At 38.7% G+C, this 22763-nt stretch overlaps 1 protein-coding gene across 1 annotated transcript in view; it reads left to right on the top strand.

Moving 5' to 3' along the window:
• LOC122551725 (low-density lipoprotein receptor-related protein 1-like) overlaps nt 1-22763 on the top strand; it is a 1892490-nt gene that overhangs the window by 283969 nt on the left and 1585758 nt on the right. The window contains exon 2 of the mRNA XM_043694091.1: nt 9622-9744. Within this exon, the coding sequence (XP_043550026.1) occupies nt 9622-9744 (123 nt within the window). The remainder of the gene's footprint in view (nt 1-9621; nt 9745-22763) is intronic.

Genomic DNA, 22763 nt, shown 5'->3' with positions numbered 1-22763 from the left:
GGAGGAACCAGAGAATGTGATGTATTTAGATTGTCAGGACGCTTTTGTCAAAGTCTCACTTGGAGAGTTCGGAAACAAAATTTACAACACATTTAGGTCAGGGCTAATGTACCAGTATGGATTGATGATTGGTTAACAGGCAGAAAACAGAATAAATGGTTCATTCTTAGATTGGCAGGTACGGTACGGTACTGCAAGGATGAGTATTTGATCCCCACTTGTTCACAATCCATCAATGATTTGGATATAGGAGCCAATTGTAATGGTTCCAGGTTTGCAGATGATGTGAGAATTTAAGTTGTGAAGAGGATTTTAAAAGTCTCCAAGAACATTTCGATGTGCTCAGTGAGTTGTCAAGAACATGGCACAGGGAATACAATATGGATAAGTATACAGTTACTCACTTTGACAGTAGGAACAAAGGTGAAGACTATTTCTAAAAGAACTATATGACTCTATGAAAGATTGGAAACTTTTTTGGTTAAAAGGGCCCAGGGGTCCTCCTTCATAAGTCTTTGAACAGGCAGGTGCAGCAAGTGATCTGAAAGACAAACAGTAAAATATCTTTACTGCAAGATCATAGAATCCTTAGAGTGTGGAAGCAGCCCATTCGGCCCAATGAGTCTACACTAACCGCTCCAAATAACATCCCACTCAGATCCAATCCTTACTTATCTTGTAATGCTGCATTTCCCATGGCTAACTGATGTAACTGACACATCCCTCGACACTATGGGCAATTTTGCATGGCCAATCTACCTAACCTGCGGGTGTTTAGATTGCGGAAGGGAACCGGAGCTCCCAGAGGAAACCCATGCAGACACGATGTGCAAATTCCACAGTCACCTGAGGGTGGAACAGAACTCAGGTCCCTGTTGCTGTGAGGCAGCAGTGCCGCCCCACAATGACTTCAGTATAGCAGCAAATAAGTCTCTCCCCACTTATACAGAATATTTGGTGTGTTGTACCTGAAGTATTGTGGCTCCTCAAGTCTCTTTACCCAAGGAAGGCTATACTTAGAGGAACTGGAGTGGAGATACACTAGGCTGATTCCTATGAATGTACAACATTTCCATGAAGGAGTGTTTCAATCTGTATTATGTGGATTTTGGAGGAATGAGAGGCATTTTCATAGAGTGGACATTTAAGGGCCTGAGTAACTTGGACTACAGCAAGATTTGAGGAAGAATTGAACAGTACAACTGGCAAGGCTGATCTTGATGTCAGGAACATTTCACCACATCTTGTATGTTGTTGACAAGTCACGTGGTGAGCTTCTCTAGGGAGCATCCAATGACCAGTTAAGTGGAATTATTTCTTGTTAAATACCTTGTAAATGCCAGCACTCATCTCATTACTTTCCCATCTTCTCCAATGCACCACACAAACTAGATGTTGAGAAAACTCAATGTAGAAATCAGAGCAGATACCTGATGAATTCAGTTCACTGTTTGCTCCAATGGACCTCCATGTTGAACTGAAAGCATCAGTGTATCAGGGCATGTTGCATGGGCACCAGTCATAGCACCACATGTCTACTAGCATATACCAGCCTATAAAAATCTTCTTGGCACATCTCAGATCCATTTAGGATTATTGGTATCTCTACACTTCAATGTTGCACCTTAGGCTGCAATGGCAGCCAACAATGTAATAATGTCCTGTGAAAATTGTGCCCTCAGGGATACACATCCAGGTCATGGACTAACCAAACTCAACCCCAGGGTCTTTGCTTGTTCTCATAGCACCCACTCACTTTGACTCAACCTGGATGACTACAGCATCTCTATCTTGACTTGTCTCTGTGCTTTGCCCTCTCTGTTAAATACATCAAGCTCTTATCATTTATGTCTTGCTGTGCCATTTGGTGCAAACCCAAAAGCAAGAAGCCTGCCATGTCAAGGGGGAACAGCTTTCAATCTTATGCATTAAGTCAAGGACAGTCTTTGATACCCCTCCAGGGGCTTGGATATGGACGTTAGGCATTTGGAGAGGTCAGAGTCAAGACTCTCTTCATGTAAGGGGTGAGCAGCTGAATGTTGAAAAGCTCACTATCCATTTTCAGCTTTTTTACTCTATTGTGGTCTGTTTTTCACCTGGCAATAGAGCGAGGCGGGTGATCATGCTAGCAACCTTGTATCAGACTGGTGTCATAGCTTCCATTGATGGTCCTGAGATATAAGGAAGATCTGCCTTAGCACCACCACATCAAACAAGACCTTAATTCGCTGCCCATAAAGCAGTGTTCTTTTATAATCCCAGTCAGGGCACCTCTGGACCAGAGGTGTTTGCCCAGGTGCTATTTAACAGTAGCACAAGCACAAGGGATACTGATGAATTCTGTGACATTTGCCTTGTTCCAGGGAAATCACATGGTCAGATGGGCCCAGAATTGGATGGAACAGACTGAATGGGTAAGATAGTTTGAAGCAAATCTGGCAAAATACAGCAGGAAAATGTAGCCAACCTCGCAGTGAAAATCGTTTCAAAAAAACTCTACAACAAAACCAAAAAAAAAGTCCTATTCAACAGAATTTTTCCAATGGCTGTAGGGTCCAGAATGGAAGGAAACAGTGCCAGAATAATAAGTAAGTCATTTTGGTCTGAGATAAGGAGGAACATGTTCACTCAGAGTGGTGAATCTTTGGAATTCTCTACCACAAAGACCTTCGAAGCTGAGTCATTCAGTTAGATCACGACTGGTGAATATATGGTTGCACATCACCTCAAGGGGTATGTGAAGGCTTGAATGACTGAATGGCCTACTTCTGCTTCCAACTTCCTGTGTTCTTAATAAGTTAGAGAAATGAATCACTTAAAGAAAGTTCATTTACAGCTAACACACCAGTTATAAATTAATTCAACTCTGCATTGGTGTGTTGTATTTTATCTGCAACTATTGACTATAAAATAAGGATTAGAATGTCTGCTACAATTTATGTCCATGCTAATATTGATGAACTTCAGTTGGAAGTACATTTTATTCGATTGAGACCAAGACTGTCAAAATGGATCAGGTTATTAATTCACATTACCCTAACCGAACTGTCCAAAAAGTGACAACTAAAACCACGTAAATTAGTAACGGGCAACACAGTAAAGCTATTAAGAAACAAAATCAACATGCTTAAATTCCTTTACCTTTTCTGCTTTTTTTCCATTTGAGGAGAGCAACTTGAATTCAACTAGTAACTTTAACTGTCATATAACCTTCCAACGAATATCATAGAATTATATGCTAATCAGTTTGGGAATGGGGCTTAAGGAAACATTAAAGTGGCGAAGCGAATGCTAGACTGAAAAGTTAAACTATAAGGAGGTCTTCAGAGGTGGAAAGTGAGCTTGAAGACCTAGTCTCAACTTGTAGACCTAGGTAGCTGAACATATGGTCAGGAATAAAGGCATAATTAAAATCAGCGGTGCACTTCAGGCTATTGAGATATTTCAAGATGAGGATAAGACACTTAAAACTGAGACATTGCTCAACTATTACCTGACTACAAATAAATTGCAAAAGTCAGCATTTGTTCATATTGATGTTGTACTGCCTCACTAATGCTGAAGTGTTTGACATTTTTAATTAGTCTTTTAAATCATTTTAACAATCATTTTCTTGTCTAGGACTGAAAATCACTCTATTAATAATGATTCTTGTTCATTTTTACCTCACTTAGTGCTGTGCACCAAACAGTTAGAAGGCTGCTACACACAGCCCAGAAATTTAGGGGACAAGAAAATGCTGAATCATGACTTTGGTGGGAGAAGTAAAAACTCAAGCTAAACTCAGGGCTGGATGAGCTTTGGCAGGGAATGGTATTCTTTGTGAAGCATAGGTAGGACCCCCGTTGCCTCTAGCCCAAAAAGAGTAATGGAAGTGCAGATCTTCTCTGCAGAGCAGTGAATTGTGCAGCATAGTTAACTCGGCCACATTAGGAAGATTTAAACAATCCTTGGAAAGCACATGGATTATGATGGGATAGTACAGGGGGATGAGCTGAGAATAGTTCACAGATAGTGTAGGGGGACAAGCTGAGAATAGTTTACAGGTTGGTGCAACATTGAGGGCTAAAGGGCCTGTTCTGTGCTGTATTGCTCTACGTTCTATGTTCCAAATCAATGTTAATTAGGCTCGTACTTGCATTTTGTGGGCTTCGTTGGTTTTATGTGCTTTTTAACAAAAAAGGTACAGAGATGGGCCAATTACTTAACCCTGGTATTTTAAATTCTTGATATTTGCCTCAGTAAATAATAGGAAGCCACTTTCAAAGAAGAGTGATATTTGTCATTTTGCTATGACAAAAGGAATTGTGATGCACTATTGATCCAAGTGTGTTCGAGTGAAATTGCGAAGTAATTCAATTTATCATAAACTGTCAACATGTTGCACAATCAAAAATAAAGATGAAGTTCTAGATGAATGGCGATGCAAAGCTGGAAAAAGAAAGTGAGAGAGAAGCAAAAGACATTGGTGCAACTTGCTTTGCTGCATTGGTTTGAGAATGCTTTTCCAGTGATATTCTGAATAAATGGACTGCTTATGCGTTTTTAAAAAAAACTAGAAGAATTCTTGAAAAGAATACAAACATGATACCATTTTGTAAATCTCATTGGAATCTGTTTTCCATCTGTAATTTACAATCAAAAGCATCATCTTGCTTCAGGGTAACTCCTGCTGGAATTTGACTCTTTGATACGACATCCGTAAAGAATTGTAAAAAAAGAAATATCCAGTCATGTTGTGTAATAATTTTCAAAACTCTGAAGAAAATAGACACATAATTGTTGACATAAGCATGGTGTACATTTGAAGCAAACAAGTGACAATGCATGGTTTAAAGCACCCATATTTATGGATCCTGTTAAACAAAATTATGCATCAAAATAGATTGACAAATCTTTCAAATAAATTTTTAATAATATTAATAATTTGAAACCTTTTTTATTGTCCCCATTACAATTTGGTCAATCCAATCTGTATAATGGCTGGCCGTTGGAAGGCGGTGCATATCCCATGGCCGGACTCATGCCGTAGTGAGCTGTGCCACCACTCGGAAAGTTTTAACTGGTTTGCAGAATGGGGAAAGTTGAACTGTTTTAGTTTTCGGTGAGTGTGTGCTTCATCTTTGTCATTTCTGTAGCATTTTAAGGTCTTCAATAAATGCAGCAAGTACTGGAGAAGTATAGTTATGGCAGCATTGGAGGAGGGAGAAAGCAGTTGACGTTTCAAATCCAGTAGCTTTTCAAAGCCCCATGGATAGTGTCTCACTCATGTTATTAACTCATGTTGTTTTAATACAATCTGTTTAAATAGGTAATGTGTTCTGTGTGTTCTTCTGATACTGGTTCTTCCCCACCCTCCCTCCATAACTTTAGTTTTGCTGTAATCATGAATATTTTACATGGACATGTGCAGATTGATGAAATAATGCTGGAAATGCTCAGCAACTCTGCGTTCATTTACGGAAAGAGAAATAGTTAATAGATGATATTTGATGTCGACATCAATATTGTCTTCTGCCACTTTCGGGGACAACAGATAAGGGAATTTGTTGGCACAGTAGCAGGATGTTAATGTGTTCAGTTCTGATCTCCCACCTATCGGATGGATTGTCTGAAAGTTGAAAGGATTCAGAAAAGATTTGAAACCAAAGAGAAAAATGCTGGAATATCTCAGCAGGTCTGGCAGCATCTGTAAGGAGAGAAAAGAGCTGACGTTTCAAGTCTAACTGACCCTTTGTCAAAGCTAAAAAAAAGGGGAGAAATAGGGAGGTATTTTTACTAGGCTGAGAGGCCTAGGATATGTTGCACCTTAGGATATGTTGAATCTGGAAGGAGAGTTGTGCAGATTTATTAGAATATTATGAAGGTTCCAATGATTAAATAATGAAGAATATATAATAATTTGTTTGAGATTTACTCAATGTTGAAAGGAAGTATGAAGTCAAAAAGACATTGTCTTTCCAGGATAACGACACTTATTTTTAAACAAGTAATTCAGGAGAGAAGTTAGCAAATGTTTTTACACACAGCATGATGGAACTCTCTCAGAGGTTTAAAAGAAACAGTACATCTAGCTCTCTGTATTAGCTAATGAGAGTGACATATCATCAAACAATGTCCAACCAGATGACAAGTCAGTATATCATGACAATTGCTTACTAACAATGCTTTTCATTGTACTTAGATGCAGGTGACAATAAATCTTTTCAGTCATTCAATTTTTCTTAAAGGGCTAATGATTTGTATGACCACTCAGATTTTTGTTTTACTTCCTATAAAAAGAGGCAGACATTCCTTTTCTTTTCAAAGGCCTTGGCATTCGGCTGAACATTTCTAGAGACACTATCCTCTTTTCAAGTGCAGTTGTAACTGCTCAAAAAAATCAGAACTTCCGTCTGGTGGATTAAAATTTACTACAATGAAAATGGGGCCAGTTTGAATTTAACACCACCCTCTCTTCCTGCTATCAGTGGAAACCAGATCAGGCAAAAATGTGGATAAGACTCCCAGACCCAGAATGCCCCTGCAGATTTAGGAGCAAGCGTAGAAATAAGTGCATCCGGGGATAATAACTAAAACTATTTCAGAGTAATCTGATTTGACCTGGTCAAAGATTGTGGAGCCATCAAGATGGAAACTGTTGAAGCACCAAAATCTCCAGCATAGAATCAATTTGAAAAGCTTTTTGGAATTGATGACTGATTTGAGTATTTTAGGGAGTGAGCAGGAGTTGAATTGCTTAAATCCATTGAGGTTGATCGTTTCACTCTCAATACTGAAAATTGAAAAGACATTGCTAAGCCCATGAAAAAGTTAGGTGATTAATCATTTAATTGAATTGAAGTATTACCTGGAATGTCTTTCTGCATAATCAAAAGAATTGTTGAATGTTTTATAAGCTGGACACACTGCATCTGGTATCCCCAGCTAAAAAGGGAAGCAGTAACTGCTTTTATACCTACCTGTGATATCATTGCTCAATGTGATTAACCACATTTAAAATTTCTTTTAAAAAGAAGAAAACTTTTCCTTGAAACATTTATTGTGCTGTATTTTCATGTGCATACTGCAAAGAAGCAAATTATAAATACATTTTCAGCTATCCATGACAAGCACAGGAACTTTTCAATAGTACTGAAATTATAATCCAATTTTGATTCCAATAACATTGGTTAATATGGATAAAATAATGAAACTGTTAAGTCATAGAGATGTACAGTATGGAAACAGACCCTTTGGTCTAACTCGTCCATGCCAACCAGATACCCTAACCTCACCTAATCCCATTTGCCTGCACTTGGCCCATATCCCTCTAAACGCTTCTTATTGATATATTTATCCAGATGCTTTTTAAATGTTGTAATTGTACCAGCTCCACTATTTCCTCTGGCAGCACATTCCATACGTGCACCACCCGCTGAGTGAAAAAGATGTGCATTTGGTCCCTTTGAAGTCTTACACCTTTCACCCTAAATTTATGCCCTCTTGTTTTGGACTACCCCGCCCCAGGGAAAAGACCTTGTCTCTTTACCCTATCCATGCCCATCATGATTTTATAAACCTCTATAAGGTCGTTAGAGAGAAGAAGGCTGAGTGGTGACTTAGTTGAGTCATATAAGATAATCAGAGGGTTAGCTAGGTTGGACAGTGAGATCCTTTGTCCTCAGATGGCAATGGCTAGCACAAGGGTGGCTCAGTGGTTAGCACTGCTGCCTTACAGTGCCAGGGACCTGGGTTCAATTCCCTCCTCGGGCAACTGTCAGTGTGGAGTTTGCACATTCTCCTGTGTCTGCGTGGATTTCTTCAGGGTGCTCCGGTTTCCTCCCACAGCCCAAAGTTTGTGCAGGTTAGGTGAAATGGCCATGCTAAATTGCCTGTAGTGTTAGGTGGATTAGTCAGGGGTAAATATTGGGGGGGGGGGGGGTGGGTTTCTCTTCAGAGATTCGGTGTGGACGTGTTGGGCCGAAGGGCCTGTTTCCACACTGTAGGTAATCTAATCTAAAAAAAAGGGACATAGCTTTAAATTGAGGCGTGATAGATATAGGACAGATGTCAGAGGTAGTTTCTTTACTCTGCGTAGTAGGGGCATGGAATGCACTGCCTGCAACAGTAGAAGTGGGTACTGCAGATGCTGGAGATTAGACTCAAGATTAGAGTTGTGCTGGAAAAGCACAGCAGGTCAGGCAGCATCCGAGGAGCAGAAAAAAAACAACATTTTGGGCAAAAGCCCTTCATTAGAAACATTGATTTTTCCTGCTCCTCGGCTGCTGCCTTACCTGCTGTGCTTTTCCAGCACCACTCTGATCTTGCCTGCAACAGTAGTAGACTTGTCAACTTTAAGGGCACTTTAATGGTCATTGGAGAGGCAAATGGATGAAAATGGGATAGGATAGGTTAGATGGGCTTCAGATTAGTTCCACAGGTCAGCGCAACATTGAGGGCTGAAGGGCTTGTATTGCGCTGTAATGTTCGATGTTCTATGTCACCCCTCAGCCTCTGACATTCCAGGGAAAACAGCCTCAGCCTTTAAAACCTCTCCTTATAGCTCAAATCCTCCAACCCTGACAACATCCTTGTAAATCTTTTCTGAATCCTTTCACGTTTCACAGCATCCTTCTTATAGAAAGGAGACCAGAATTGCACACAAGATTCCAAAAGAGGCCTAACCAATGTCCAATACAGCCGGAACATGAAAGCCCAACTATTATTCTCAATGCTTTGACCAATGATGGAAAGCATATCAAATGCCTTCTTCACTATCCTATTTACCTGCAACTCTACTTTCAAGGACCTGTGAACTTGCACTCCAAGGTCTCTTTGTTCAGCAACACCGTCTTCACAAAATTGTTTATCATTTTGCATTATACTCACTGTTTAAATTACTTTGTACAATTACTTAGCAAATTTGGCATACTTTCCACCGGGAAATAGCAACAAAACATATTTACACCTTGTGCCGAGTGGAATTTAATACGCTGTCCTCCTTTGTTCAGATTAACACACTGATGTGACAACCTCTTTGTTTGCTGATAACAGTTTTTGTTTAGTTATGTATCCCTCAGTGGGTTAAACCAAGGATTTTGCATAGTTGAGCTGGAAACCAAAAGTTAACTTCAAACATGGATTTTCTCATCACAATATGTAAACAAAGCTTTTCATGCAATTAATGTTGAAGAAGATATAGCTCCTAAAGGTGAACATTAAAATTAAATTTTGCTTGAAGTATTTTCCAGTTTCCACCATGGATTTGATCAATTCCATTTTCTGAAGTAGTCCCAGAAACGTGTTAGTTATTTTGATGAACAGACTTTTACCTCTTTTTATATTTTTAATTCAAAAGTTAGACAGCTGAATTTACTGTACAAAAGCTACTAAATTGTTAGAATTTGAAATTTTGCAAACTTTTATCAATATTGACAATATTATCTTCTGCCAATGTAAGGGACCAAATCATCAGTTTGTGCATTCTCAACTGAACCCGTACAATTGTTGGGTCATGGAACTGGTTAAACTAACCATGTGTATATTTTTTTTTAAGCAGTAAGCTGACAGTACAGTAGCTATGTATTTTTGAACCACCTTCTGCCATTAAAAATTTTTTTTGTTTGTCTTGATTTGTAGAACACAAAGCATGTGGACCAGCTGAATTTCTCTGCTATGACCAGATGACCTGCATCTCATTGAACTGGCTTTGCGATGGTGAACCGGATTGTTCCGATGATTCAGATGAGTCTCTTGATCAGTGTAGGTAGACAGACATCTGTCTGCTAGCTTTATGGTTGCTTTATAATATTTATTATTATTGGTTTCTGAGTCCTCCAGAATGATGTTGCGTATTTTCAGGTTTCAATTGCAATATTAGAATGTTGAGGATTATGGGAAACTGACAGAAAATTGGACTTGGGACATTCAATAAAATTATTGGGATCTGGTAATGAAAAGCTCAAAAGTCCAAATTGCCTACTCTTGCTCCTAAATCTTATCTTCTCGTCTTTCTTTTGTTCTTGTGCTCTGCAGAACTGATTTCTCTTGATTCTTAATGATTAATTTGTCCTGATGTGGTTGAACTTCTCTAAAATATAGTTACTTTATAGACGTACATTTAATTTGACATGTGCCTGATGAGTATTTAATTTAGAAGATCTTCTTTATGTCTTTAACTAATAAGATTAGTATAATTGGAATTTAGTGGATGTCAGTTAGATTGAGTGAACAATAATAATGGTTGAGTCTGACTCCTATTGAATTGGCCTAAAGCTATTCAACTTGAATTAGGAGCTGGCTTAATGATAGTTGACATTTGAAAGTTTACAAGTAGCAAATTGAAGTCTGTGCAAAGTATTTCTTGAAATATGGGAAAAACTCCAGCTACTAAATAAGTAACTTTTTTTTATTTTTCGTGTCAAGTGAGTCAATCCTTTTGCAGATAAAAATGTGGCTTTTTTTAATGACACAAATGAAATGAGGAATCATAGTCACCATTATTAAACAATCTCTTCAGTACTTGGTTGACTGGGTAAATATGTGCTCATTACTGGAACTGAGTTTCACAAACACCCAACTTTCGGTGCAGCAATAAGGTAAACATAGAACAAAAGTATCAATCAGGCCATCCATTCTTGGTCATTATGTGGTGACTCCTCCTTCTGGAAAATATTTGTGAAAATGAGATAAACTAACAACTCCCATAGCTGGGTACATGACTCAGCACCATGCAAACAGAAACCTGAAGAATGGACGCTTGGGCATAATAATAGAGAACAGCTGGCAGCTTTTGAAAAAATGCCCCATCGTGAGATGTGCATTTTTCAGGGAAGAGTGGAAAAGGGATGAGTTTTTTGTCATGACAATGTTCGAAACATTACATACACTGGGCAGTGAAAATGTAATCAAATTGCTCTTGATTTCAAAATCCCTGTTACAATCTTTATGGGTGAATTAAAATTTACTATTTTAAAGAAAAGGAATCCAACATAATATCAGCGGGGATAGTGAAAATATTGGTTTCACAGTGTTAGCATAAACTCTATATCATCTAAACAGATAGATGGTGAGATCTTTCGTAGAATTAACAAATACTTAATTTCAAATATATATTTTTTTATAAAATAATCCTTTTCTTTACCAGTCAGTCCCCTATTAAAATCAAGTATATTTGCTTCCCAGGTTATAACTGTTCATGTAGCTTTGCTGTGGAGGTACTGGTGCAGTGTAAGAAATAGCAATAAACTTCCTCCTCATTTGAAAATTAACTTTGACTTTCGGGAGGATAATAATGAAGAAAATCTTCCGTAATAGAATTTCTTTGAGGTTTGGAAAGCATTCAGATATTGATTCAGTGATTTAATCAACAGTACAGATGCATGAATGGCTATTATATTGGAAAGAATAGAAACTTCTAGTCCACCTAAGATCACGTTATAAAGGAATTAAAGAATAATTGTAATACATAATGTAATTTTTTCAGCTGGCTCTAATAAATAGATAGCAATATGTAGACCATGGGAAGGGGAGTATGCTATTCAGCCCCTGAAGCCTGTTCCTCCATTCAATTGGATCACACTGTCCATTTTCCATTTTCCTCTAACTCTTGATTATAATGAGAAAGTTTACATGTAATTTTGAAAGCCAATTTACTGCATTCGTACTAACAGAGTGGAACGAAACATAAAGAGATCATTATGACCTTTCGCAGATGTTTGCAAAGTAGAATTGGTTGGAACATTTAAAACTTCAAGCGATTGTCTCCTTTTATTTCCTAACGTTCCAATCACATTCTGCATTAAACAGTTGAAGTATCTTTTTACCTCTTCTACACCTTTTAGTATTCCAGTCATATGTCACTCTTTGAGTAACTAAATTCTTTAATATGTTTTACATTTAGTTTTCATCAGTTCTGGCCTATGACTCCTTAGCTTTAATTGAAGAAATTAATTCTTTGTCTTCTACAGCAAATATATACATGGCTTTATGCTTGTGCCTCCACTCCAACATAAACTGTAGAGTTAACCGTTCTGAATTTTTGTGTCATCATTGATCATCTTCACTCTGAATCCCTTTAAATGGCCTCGATCTGCAATAAAACAGGTCTAGTGGTAGGTGTCCCTACTTCAATTTAAGTTGCATCTCAGCACTCAATATTCAGGGAAGGTATGTCATACTGCAGTCATAAATAGGTTGATGATCAATCTGCAAATCATTCCATTACACCAGTATTGGTGGTATGAGTGGTAGAATTCCTGGTCAGCTGTAGCCATGTTATCGGTACAGCGCTAAAGCCTCCCAACCATTAAAAAGACTTCACACACAAATATGTGACATGACCAAGCAACATTCTTAGTCTGAGGGGTTATCACCTACACAAATACTGCCGTGATGACAAGTGGTCTGAAATTATCAGGAGAAAATTGCTCATATACCGATACACTTATGTACCAATGAGCATGATCAAATACATGGTTCTCTTTTTAAAGACCAGATCTACTAACATTTCTTGTATTTAGGAACAGCTGCTTTCCATTGTTTTGCATTATGTTTTAACTTGCAAACAAATCAACTTGACAATGGAACTAGTTTGCAATTCAGGGACTGCTTGTATATGTATGTGTGTGTGTGTGTTAATGTTATATATGGAGTTGGAGTGGACAGGGAAGGAGTGGTCAGTGGTCAGTGGTTCAGATTTAAATCTCCTCTGAATAACAAAGCTGGATGTATAAATAAAACCCCTTACATCTAAGATAAGCTGCCTTACTTTATAGTCTGCTTGCACTCATTGATAATCAATGGAAGTATCAATCCAGGAGCAAAATAGTTTTTTTTGTAATACATTCAAATCATTTGTTAACAGAATACTTGTATATTGTGATTTGCATTCAGCTAAAGCTTGTGAGAGTTGATAGTGACAGTCAATTTTCAAATAATATTTTCTTTTTGAAGCATTCCATCATGGTCATAGCCGATCAATATGAAAACTTGGCATTTAATCATTTTTCAATGTTTTGGCTTGATAGCGTACCACTCAATAATGGAAATTCTCATTTACCTGGAAGATATGTTTTGAATATGCTGAATTCAAAATACGTTCTTTAAAAATGTTTAACTTTGTACACTTTCACTAAGTGCAGGAAATTCAGTTCTTCAGGCCTGAGCTACGTTTCTGTTTAATCATGGCTGATTTGTACATCACCCCATTTACCCAAATCTTGCCCCTCACGCTTGATACCCTTCTTTGAGGTATCATATGGCCATCAATGTAAGGAGCTAGATTCAGGTTCATTAAAACATTTTAAGAAGAACAGATAGATTTCTGATGGGAAAGGAATTTGAGGTTAGTGGGGCTAGATGGGGATATGGATTTCTATTTAATTGAAAGGTACAGCAGGTTCAAGGAGCCAAACGGTTTACTTCTGCTCCTGTTGTGTATGTTTGAATGCATTTGAACTGAACAAAAATCTATTGATCTTGATCTTGAAAGCTTTTATCATTGACTCTCTAAAGTGCAGGTTTTTTTGGGGGGTGGGTAGAGTGGCAATTTCAGATTTGTACTTTGGTGATTGTAATTTTAAAGACTTGACAATCAGATTATGCTGTGTTGTGAGCAGGGATGAGGCAATGGTATCTGAATCTAAATGTCTAAAGTAACCGTTCACATTTGATGATTCATTTTAATTACTTATGACATGTTTAATTTACACTTACGGTGGCACAGTAGCTCGATGGTTAGCACTGCTGCTTCACAACACCAGGGACCCAGGTTCAATTCCAGCCTCAGGCGACTGTATGTGTGGAGTTTGCACATTCTCCCTGTGTCTGTGAGGGTTTCCTCCAGGTGCTCCATTTTCCTCTCTGTCCAAAGATGTGCAGGTCAGGTGAATTGGCCATGCTAAATTGCCCATAATATGAGGTGCATTAGACAGAGGGAAATGGGTCTGGGTGGGTTACTCTCCGGAGGGTCAGTGTGGACCTGTTGGGCTGAAGAGCCGGTTACCACACTGTAGGGAATCTAATCTTAATTTATACTTCATAGTAATATTATTATTATTTTCACAAACCACAGAGTTATGATATCTTGATTGTTTGCTGCTTTCATCCTTTGTTTTCTGAACATAGGCATTAGGATTATTTAATCATAGCTTCTGTGTGATTCTTGTGTAATGTCATAGAGTCATAGAGTCATAGAGATGTACAGCATGGAAACAGACCCTTCGGTCCAACACGTCCATGCCGACCAGATATCCCAACCCAATCTAGTCCCACCTGCCAGCATCCGGCCCATATCCCTCCAAACCCTTCCTATTCATATACCCATCCAAATGCCTCTTAAATGTTGTCATCCTCTGCAGCTCATTCCATACACGTACCATCCTCTGCGTGAAAAAGTTGCCCCTTAGGTCTCTTTTATACCTTTCCCCTCTCACCCTAAACCTATGCCTTCTAGTTCTGGACTGCCCAACCCCAGGGAAAAGACTTTGCCTATTTATCCTATCCATGCCCCTCATAATTTTGTAAACCTCTATAAAGACACCCCTCAGCCTCCAACGCTCCAGGGAAATCAGCAAATTAATGACTTGGTTCTCTGCAAAGGAAACTTGTGATTATTTTGCAGTTAGGTTATTAAGGTGCCAGGAGGGTTTCAATAATGGATATTAAACACACTGCAATTGTTAAGACACCAATGCACACATGTCAATATAATGATTGTAATAAGGTCAGTCAGGTAAACATCATAGAATATGAGTTCTCTGATTGTGACTGTTTATATAGCCCAATCAGGGAGCCCTGGCTGACAGATACGAACATTAGTATCAGACATCCTGTTCATTCTGATAGCTGGCTCTGAGGGAGCTGGATCTGTGTCAAGTACTCTCACCGTGTAAATGAGGGAAGACCTGGTGATAGAATATTGGCCTCTGTGGAGTTATTTCAGTCAATGTGCAAGACAGTGGAGTAGTGGTAATGTCACTGGACTAATAATACAGTGTAATTAGCAGTAACAGCAGAGACCATAGATGCTCTAGTAATAATCTTCCAAGAATCCTTAGGTTCTGTGAAAATCCCAGGGGATTGGAAAACTGTCAATGTAACTTATTTATTCAAAAAAGGCGATAGAAAAACAGATAACAATAGACAGTTAGCTGTATATTCGTCATAGGTAAAATGATAAAATGCATTGTAAAGGATATAGCAGTAGAACATTTAGAAAGACATAACATTATCAAGCAGAATCAGCATAGATTCCTGAAGAGGAAATCATGCTTGGTAGATTTATTGGAATTCTTTTGAATTAACAAACAGTATAGATAGAGGAGAAATGTCACATGTTTGGGTTTCCAAAAGGCTTCAGTAAGGGACTGTACATAAGACCACTTTATAAGTTAAAAGCTGATGATTTGGAGAGGTGGTGATTGAGGAGTGGCGAGCTAATGGAAGACAAGTTGGAAGGAGGGTAGCTTGGGGGTGAGGTGGATGCAATCTGTATCGTGCAGAAGGTTACAGGGATCAGTTCTAGGGCCACAATTCATTACATTATACATTAATGACTTGGACAAAGAAAGTAAATGTTCTGCAGCCAAGTTTGGATGAAACATAAATAAATGGGTGGATGAACAATGAGAGTGCCCGAGAATTAAACTTGGCAGATGTAATATAAAGGAAAGTCACAATAGTCTTACCAGACCGTGGGATGCTGTCTAAGGAAAGAGAGATAGTAGTTTAACCTGAGGGTCACTTCAGGCAAGGGGAGAGATTGAGAAATAAAGTCCTTCATCGTCACCTCAGCAATTGCAGGAATTGAACTCATGCTGTTGGCGTCACTCCTGCATTGTAAATCAGCTGTCCAACTAGCTGAGCTAACCAACCCCAAGTTAGGGTAACGGTGTCAAATCTGGAGCAGATCAAGTGGGAGAAAATGTCCTGGGGTGAGGTGGTGAGGAAACTGAGGAGGTAGGGGTGTGGATTCCCTAGAGTGATTGGGATGGCAGAATAGAGGACTCAAATCCTGCAGTATAGGAAGGGGTCACAGAGTCTGGAATGGAGAGAGGGATGTGCCTGATCTGAGGGAAATGGTTGGAGTGTGGGGGGCAGTCGCAGGAAGTATTTTCAGGTCAGGGCACAATGACAGTGTAGTTTACCATTTGTGAGGTAAGTAGGGGTTGAATAGTTGAATAGTTATGCAGGCACTAGATTTTGTGTATATTAGTCTGCTTTTTTACTTCTGAGGAACTATTTTACTTAGCTCAATTGGAATCCTCATGTAGTCAATTTAACTGGAGACTGAGTGTTCCAGGTGTAGAGGAATTACCCAGGAGAAGATTCTGTTTCTTGGGAAACTCCTTCAGAGTCTGCTACTATGGGTATTCCACAGGTCCTTGAGTCCCACTTCCATCTAATGATTGGTTGGGCTTTGGAACTTCAGGACAAATATTCTATAATCTTAATTTTTGCTGAGTTGTAAAAGTGGAGCAGAGATAGACTAAGGAGGAAAAGAGAGAGTAAGGAAAATTTAAAAGAAGGGAATGCAATATTTCACTGTTAGAGAATTAAAAATGTAAAAATGCATTGTAGAGCTAATGGTCTTTTTAAATTGAGAAGAGTAGTACTTTTGTAAATAGGGGCATTTTCTCTTTGTATTCTCTATGTATTAAAGTACAAGACATTGTATTTAAAATTTATTTTACATATCTTTAGCAAAACCAAACTGTCATAATGTAATCAGCACAGCTGGGCATCTGCGTAATTATCAAAATTACTGTGTATTTTAACTGTAAAGTCAAATGCAATGTTAACAGCTTGATTTTCAAGGTGCTAATTGAGCCCAAATAGTCATGGGACCAAACACAATGGCTGCTGAGCAAGGGAGCTGGAGGAAACAACTTCCCCACTCCCCTCTCTTCCCCTCTCGGGGGCAAAGAAGTGATTGGGTCCCGGAACCTGCCCATCCAATGATAATGATACCAACAGTATTGTGGGCACATTGGGTCATCTCTACCAATAAGTTTCTTGTTAAATTTTCATGGAACTGGCTGGTCATAAACTGTTGGGATTTTACATCACTTGCTTGAAGTCACAAACCTTGGATTAATTAGCAGGAAGTGTTCAAAAGGTAAGTAAAATCATTTTGCTGTCTTCACATTTCATCATAAAATACAGTAACATGAATTGTATCTTTGTTCATTAAAATGACATGACACGGCTCTGTTCAGAAGACATAACTACCTAGTAAACAATTTATTTTCCAGATTGTTATTTCTGCCGACTGGCAAGCTGTCAAATAAAAGATCAACATTGTAAGTGTATAAACGCCTTCAAGTGATTTTTAAAAATAAATATTTAACCAAAGGCAAAAAAAACCTTTCACTATTGAAACAATCGCACAATATGCAAATCAATGCTTCACAAGTTTTGCCCATCGGTGACCTTGCTTTAGAGTTAAAAGTTTTTTGACCTTTTAGTGAGAACAGAGTGTGAATTCCTGTTAGAACGAGAGTACTGCTGTTGTAACACAGTCAGAGCTTCACAGTGTTGTTACCATCTCAGAGCTCATAACCCAAACATTTCAGCTGCAGGTTCTGAACGTCTACTTTGGGAAGCCCTGATGTAAATCAAGAGCTCTGTTTTATGCTCCTTTGCTGCAAATAGGGGATAGAAGGTGTCCCATAAATTCAGCAATAACCTTCAGTTCACCTCACTGCCTTTCCCTGACCTTTCTTAAAGGGAGAGGAGCAGTGGAGATGTCATGTTGCCTGACCACCCTTCAGCTTATGACAGTGATTAAGTGGCCAATAGCCACCTAACTGCCTACTCCTGCCCTGCTGCTATACCAATGCTGGGAATCATATATACACACTGAGGTTTGACCTTCTTTATGCATTATTAATATCCACTGACGTTACCCCTTCCCAAGGTCACACTTTGACCTTTCGCCTCCTTGGACTCTCAGACTGCACCGAGGCTCCAAATTAACAGCTAGGCCAAGGCACCTGAAGGACCGGAAACATCGGTGAAAGAGATAAATAGCAGATTGGCAGCTCCCCCTGGAGGAACATCGGATGGGTAGCAAGAGGCTTCTCTCAGCCCAAAAATGAGGTGGTTTCAGCGGCTCGATTGGTGGTCTTCTTCAGTGGAGGTTTCCAGCCCTGTATTCCAGCAGCCTGGCCTGGCGATTTCATCTCTAGATAGTATTCTTGTCCTGGCTGTGTCTTCAGAATTTTCCATCATTCCTTAATCAGCTTTCCCAGAGCCCAGTAGTCCTTAACTGAATGATGATAGACTTAATTTTACTTTATTGACTTTAAATAATGTAGCTATTGTGGTATGCCGACTTACAAAACTTCTCACTGTATGTTTCATGTAAAATTACAAATGACAACAAATTTTTATTCTATTCTATACCCTTGGCCTGGCAAACTGGTCTTTTTCCCCCTTTTTACCAGGGTTTCCTAGCTTGACCTTGTGAAATTACCCATACCCCTACTTAATTTGGTTTCTGGCTCCAGTGATAGTTTCCACTTGGGACTTCTCATCCAGACCACTGATCCCACTCAATGCTGCTCAAACTAGGGAATTCAATCGCATGTCTTCCTGTCACTAAGCAGAAGAAATCTTTCCTCCGGTCTATTAAATGTTCAGAACTATTTCAAGTGGGCTTCTTCTGATGAATAATTTAAGTTAGGGGAGAGGTATACCACAGCTCTCCATAAAATCTATCAACAAGTGTAAATGACTAATCTCTCTTGATTGACTTTACATATTCATTGTGCACTTTTGTTGATGTTGAAGTTAAACTGCCTATTTGTTTAATTAGGAGCTAATGGGTTCTTGCCTAAAATACAACTACCGAATCCTTTCACAAGTGTTTCATATTTTTTATGAAGCTGCTTTGAAGAATCTGTTTGTCTACTTGGGGATATATGCTCTGGTCTTGGCATGTCTCCATTCCCCCCGCCCCAGGTAACATTAGGGTCTGGCCCGTGGGAAAATCTTCTCTCCCACATTCTTAACGGCGACTTAATTGCAGTGGCTCATGAATTCTATTTCTGAATTGGAAAATACACTGCCCCTGAGATTCTGCCTGTTGTATTCACGCGTATGGACTAAACAAACCATCAGAATGCATGAGTGCTGTTCCCATTTGAAGTGTTTTACAGGATTATAAAAGTTAATTACCTGACTATTGAGTAGTATCTTTGATCTTCAATTAAGCTTACTTCAACATAAAGCAGACAAGAAAAATGTAGGTCAGCAGCAGTTGAGTATCAGTTGCTTGTTTTGTTTCAATCCATTTGTTGCATCTAAAAGAGACTGAGCACCTTCATCATTCACATTATATTCAGAGTCTTTGTCAAAGAAAATAAAAATTATTTTGCCTCTTAAAGATTTTGTGATTCACTACTCAGTGAAATTTTATTGTTTTGCTGGCTAATAAATGTTATTGGTTTTGGCCAAAATATGATGGCCTAAGTGGTAATTACATTTTTGTGTGAATAGAAAGCAAACAAGACAGCAACATTGCCTCAATTGAATAACTCATTGGTAAAGAGGTATGATTTCTGTACGCATTATCCCATTAGCAACCATCCAAAAGGCTACAAATATCTTGCACAATTTATGTAATATCTGAATGGAACTCAATTCTTGTTGTGAACTTAAGTTTGAAATGTTGCAAGTGATCCCTGATTATACCAGTGGTATTGTAATTAGTTCAGTCCTGAAATAATTTCTTTTGGATAAATAAATAAAACATATAGCCCAAGGGAAAAGCTGATTCCAGAACTTCTGTGATCTCAGGTTAAACTGAGTATTAATGGTAATCACACACTGAAGGGTGAAATAAAGCACACATTTGCAAGAATGTAAGTCAAGTGCCTAAGGACAAATACAATAAACAACCAAAATCACTAATAATAGTTGCACAGTGTCTGGTCTGCTCCTCAGTAAATCTGTGTATATCCTCAAAATGTTTTCTGCTGACTGCCAGCTTTTGCAGTTACTTCTTTCATAAGAACCAAAAGCAAGCTTGTATTTTCTACTTTACTGATCTATTTATTTTCTCAAGGTTAAGTTACGTGAATTACTCTTTCAATGTTATTGCATCAGCTATGGGTTTAAACATGAAACCGAGATTCTCATGACATTGAAGAGGTTAAACTATTTGTGTTTTTCAACCAGAAAATAACAAAATAGAAGCAGACTAGATTTGGATTACAGACAGAATATGAAGATTAAACTGTAAGCACATTCAACAGCACTGGTTTATACAATGGAACATAAATGGAAGAAATCTTGCAAGAGAATACCACTGTTGAGATACTTCAATAGCATCAGAAATGGCAGAAAAGAAGCACAACTAATCCTAAATTCCTAAATTCAGCTTGAGTATGACCACCGACATCATTTCTGAGTTTGTGTGCATAGGCTTAGGTTATGATGTACATTTAAAACCGACAAATATAAGATGAAAACTATGCTGAATGTTCTTATGTTTGGAAAGTTCACACTGAACTATGAGGCTACAAAGTATAAATTTGGAGTTAGCAATAGGATTTGTTCCAAGCTATGTTTCAGAAAAATCTTCTATCTATCTGACCATAATCAGTCAGAGAAAGCTTTAGTCAGGGATATTGCCTTTCACTTCAATTTGCAGCGAGAAGATTTGTCACACATGTGCTGTTCCATTGGAGGTGATTGGGGATATTAGAATGATAATTCTGTGATTTGGAATAGCAAATCCCCAAATGTCTGCTTTGAACGAGAGACAACAAATCCCTTCCAGTAGACCTTTTGTGCTTTTTAAGTGTGCCATATTTGAGTAGGAATTTGGATGCTGATTGATTCCTATTCATCATGTTTCACTGAAAATTGTAATTCAAAGTAAGGAACATTCTGAATGTATATTAACTACAAACTTTCCATGTGCATCTAAAGTAAAAATATTCAAGAAATACTTCACTTCAACTCCAAATACATATCAGAATTAGTGCAGTTTTGGTGTTCATTAGAATGAGCCTGGTTAAATCTGAAAGGGAGAATTTTACCGGTTCCCACTGGTGGATTCGGAAGCTGGGCAAGAAGGGGGATATCAAATATTTCCCAGGTGTGCTTCTCACAATCTTACAACCTGCCTCCAAGCTGTATGCGATTATCTGGGACCAGCGTGTCACCTGGGATGACTCAAGAACACACTCACCCCTAATGCGGCTTTTAAACAGCTAATTAAGGGCCACTTCCCACCCAGCCTCAAAATTTGATGCTGAAATGAGGTTTTTACAGTTGCTTGGAGGAATGGGGAAGCGTAATGCCAGTATGCCTGGTAGACCTCCACTGTTATGCCACCACCAGATACACATTCCCATCCCCTCCCTGAACTTGTGGTTGCCTGCCACTTCAATATGCCATCTCGTTCCCTGTGCAAACCCTCTCTCTCAGATTTGCTGCAGTGTTCCAGCGAAGCTCAGCGTGAGCTGGAAGAACAGCATCTCATTTTCCACTTGGGAACTCTACAGCCTTCTGTACTCTATCGAATTCAACAATTTTAGTGTTTGAGGCACATTCTCTCATGTCCTTACTCCAACCCTCACATGCTGCCTTGTTATCCTGTGTTCTGCTATGACACACAATCCATTGTTAGCCACTAATTGTCCCTATTAGTAGCTGTTCATTTTCCTTGGCTAATTGTTATCCACTCATTTATCTGAGCCATTGTTCTTGTCTCTACTTTGAGGTCTATCTCGACCTCTCATTTACTCCTTAGCCCTACCCCCACCCTATCTTCTGCATGAAAACTAAATGTTTCCCAGCTACCATCAGTTCTGAGGAAGGGTCATTGGACCCAAAACATTAATTCTGATTTCTCTCCACAAATGCTGCCAGAACCTGCTGAGAATTTTCAGAAATTTCTGTTTTTGTTTTTGGTTTCCAGCATTCCTAGTTTGAGTGATACCTGGCAAATTAGTCAGTTGTGTGTGTTGTGGCAGGAGAGGTGTGTCGCTGCCTTCTTTAAAGATCAGTCCAGCCCACAATCACCCAAAATTCTTTCTTTCTCCTGCCCATGACCTCTCCAAGTCTCTCAACTGACTTCTTTCCCCTGTCCCACGGTCTTCTACCCAATCCCCACAATGACTCCTTTTGCTCTGGTACATATACTCCTAAAACCACCTGTGATCCATTCAAGGGCCACTGTTTCCATTGAAACAGAGTGAGCAACAACTCTGAGGTAAGACCATAAATGTTCCCATATAAAAATCTAGTTGCAAACCAATTAAAATTCCTCAGCATATTAAACAGTATGAGGCAGCCAATGTGGCTTTCTCGATTAGAATTTCCAGTGGTGGATTAGAAAACCCCACTACGTATCAAATTCTGCTCAAAATAAAAAAAAAAATGCTGGCCTTTGTCAATGGGTCATGCAGGACCTGTTGAAAAAGAAAAATAGAGTAACCTGTTCAGAACCAATGACTTTTCTGGGAATCTTTGCCTGACAGAGGATCATTGCTATGAATTATTAGTCATGTTTCTCCCACTACAGATGCAATGCTATGAGTAGAGTATTTTCAGTATTTTTCTCCTCATTTCAGACTTCCAGCATTTGCTATATTTCACTTTGCATTTCAGATTTCAGACAGCAGGCTGGACCCTGAAAAATGTTCACCAAATGACATTTATGACACAAATAAAGCCATTGTGTTATGTAATGTTAATATGCAATTTATAATAGATTATACATTAGTTCCAAAATAACACTATGAGAGAATCTCTTTTAAAATGTA

The sequence above is a fragment of the Chiloscyllium plagiosum genome, chromosome 7 (genome assembly GCF_004010195.1).
Source record: "Chiloscyllium plagiosum isolate BGI_BamShark_2017 chromosome 7, ASM401019v2, whole genome shotgun sequence".
Lineage (NCBI taxonomy): Eukaryota > Metazoa > Chordata > Chondrichthyes > Orectolobiformes > Hemiscylliidae > Chiloscyllium > Chiloscyllium plagiosum.
The sequence above is the reverse complement of the archived record's forward strand: the minus strand, read 5'-3'. Positions and strand labels throughout refer to the sequence as shown.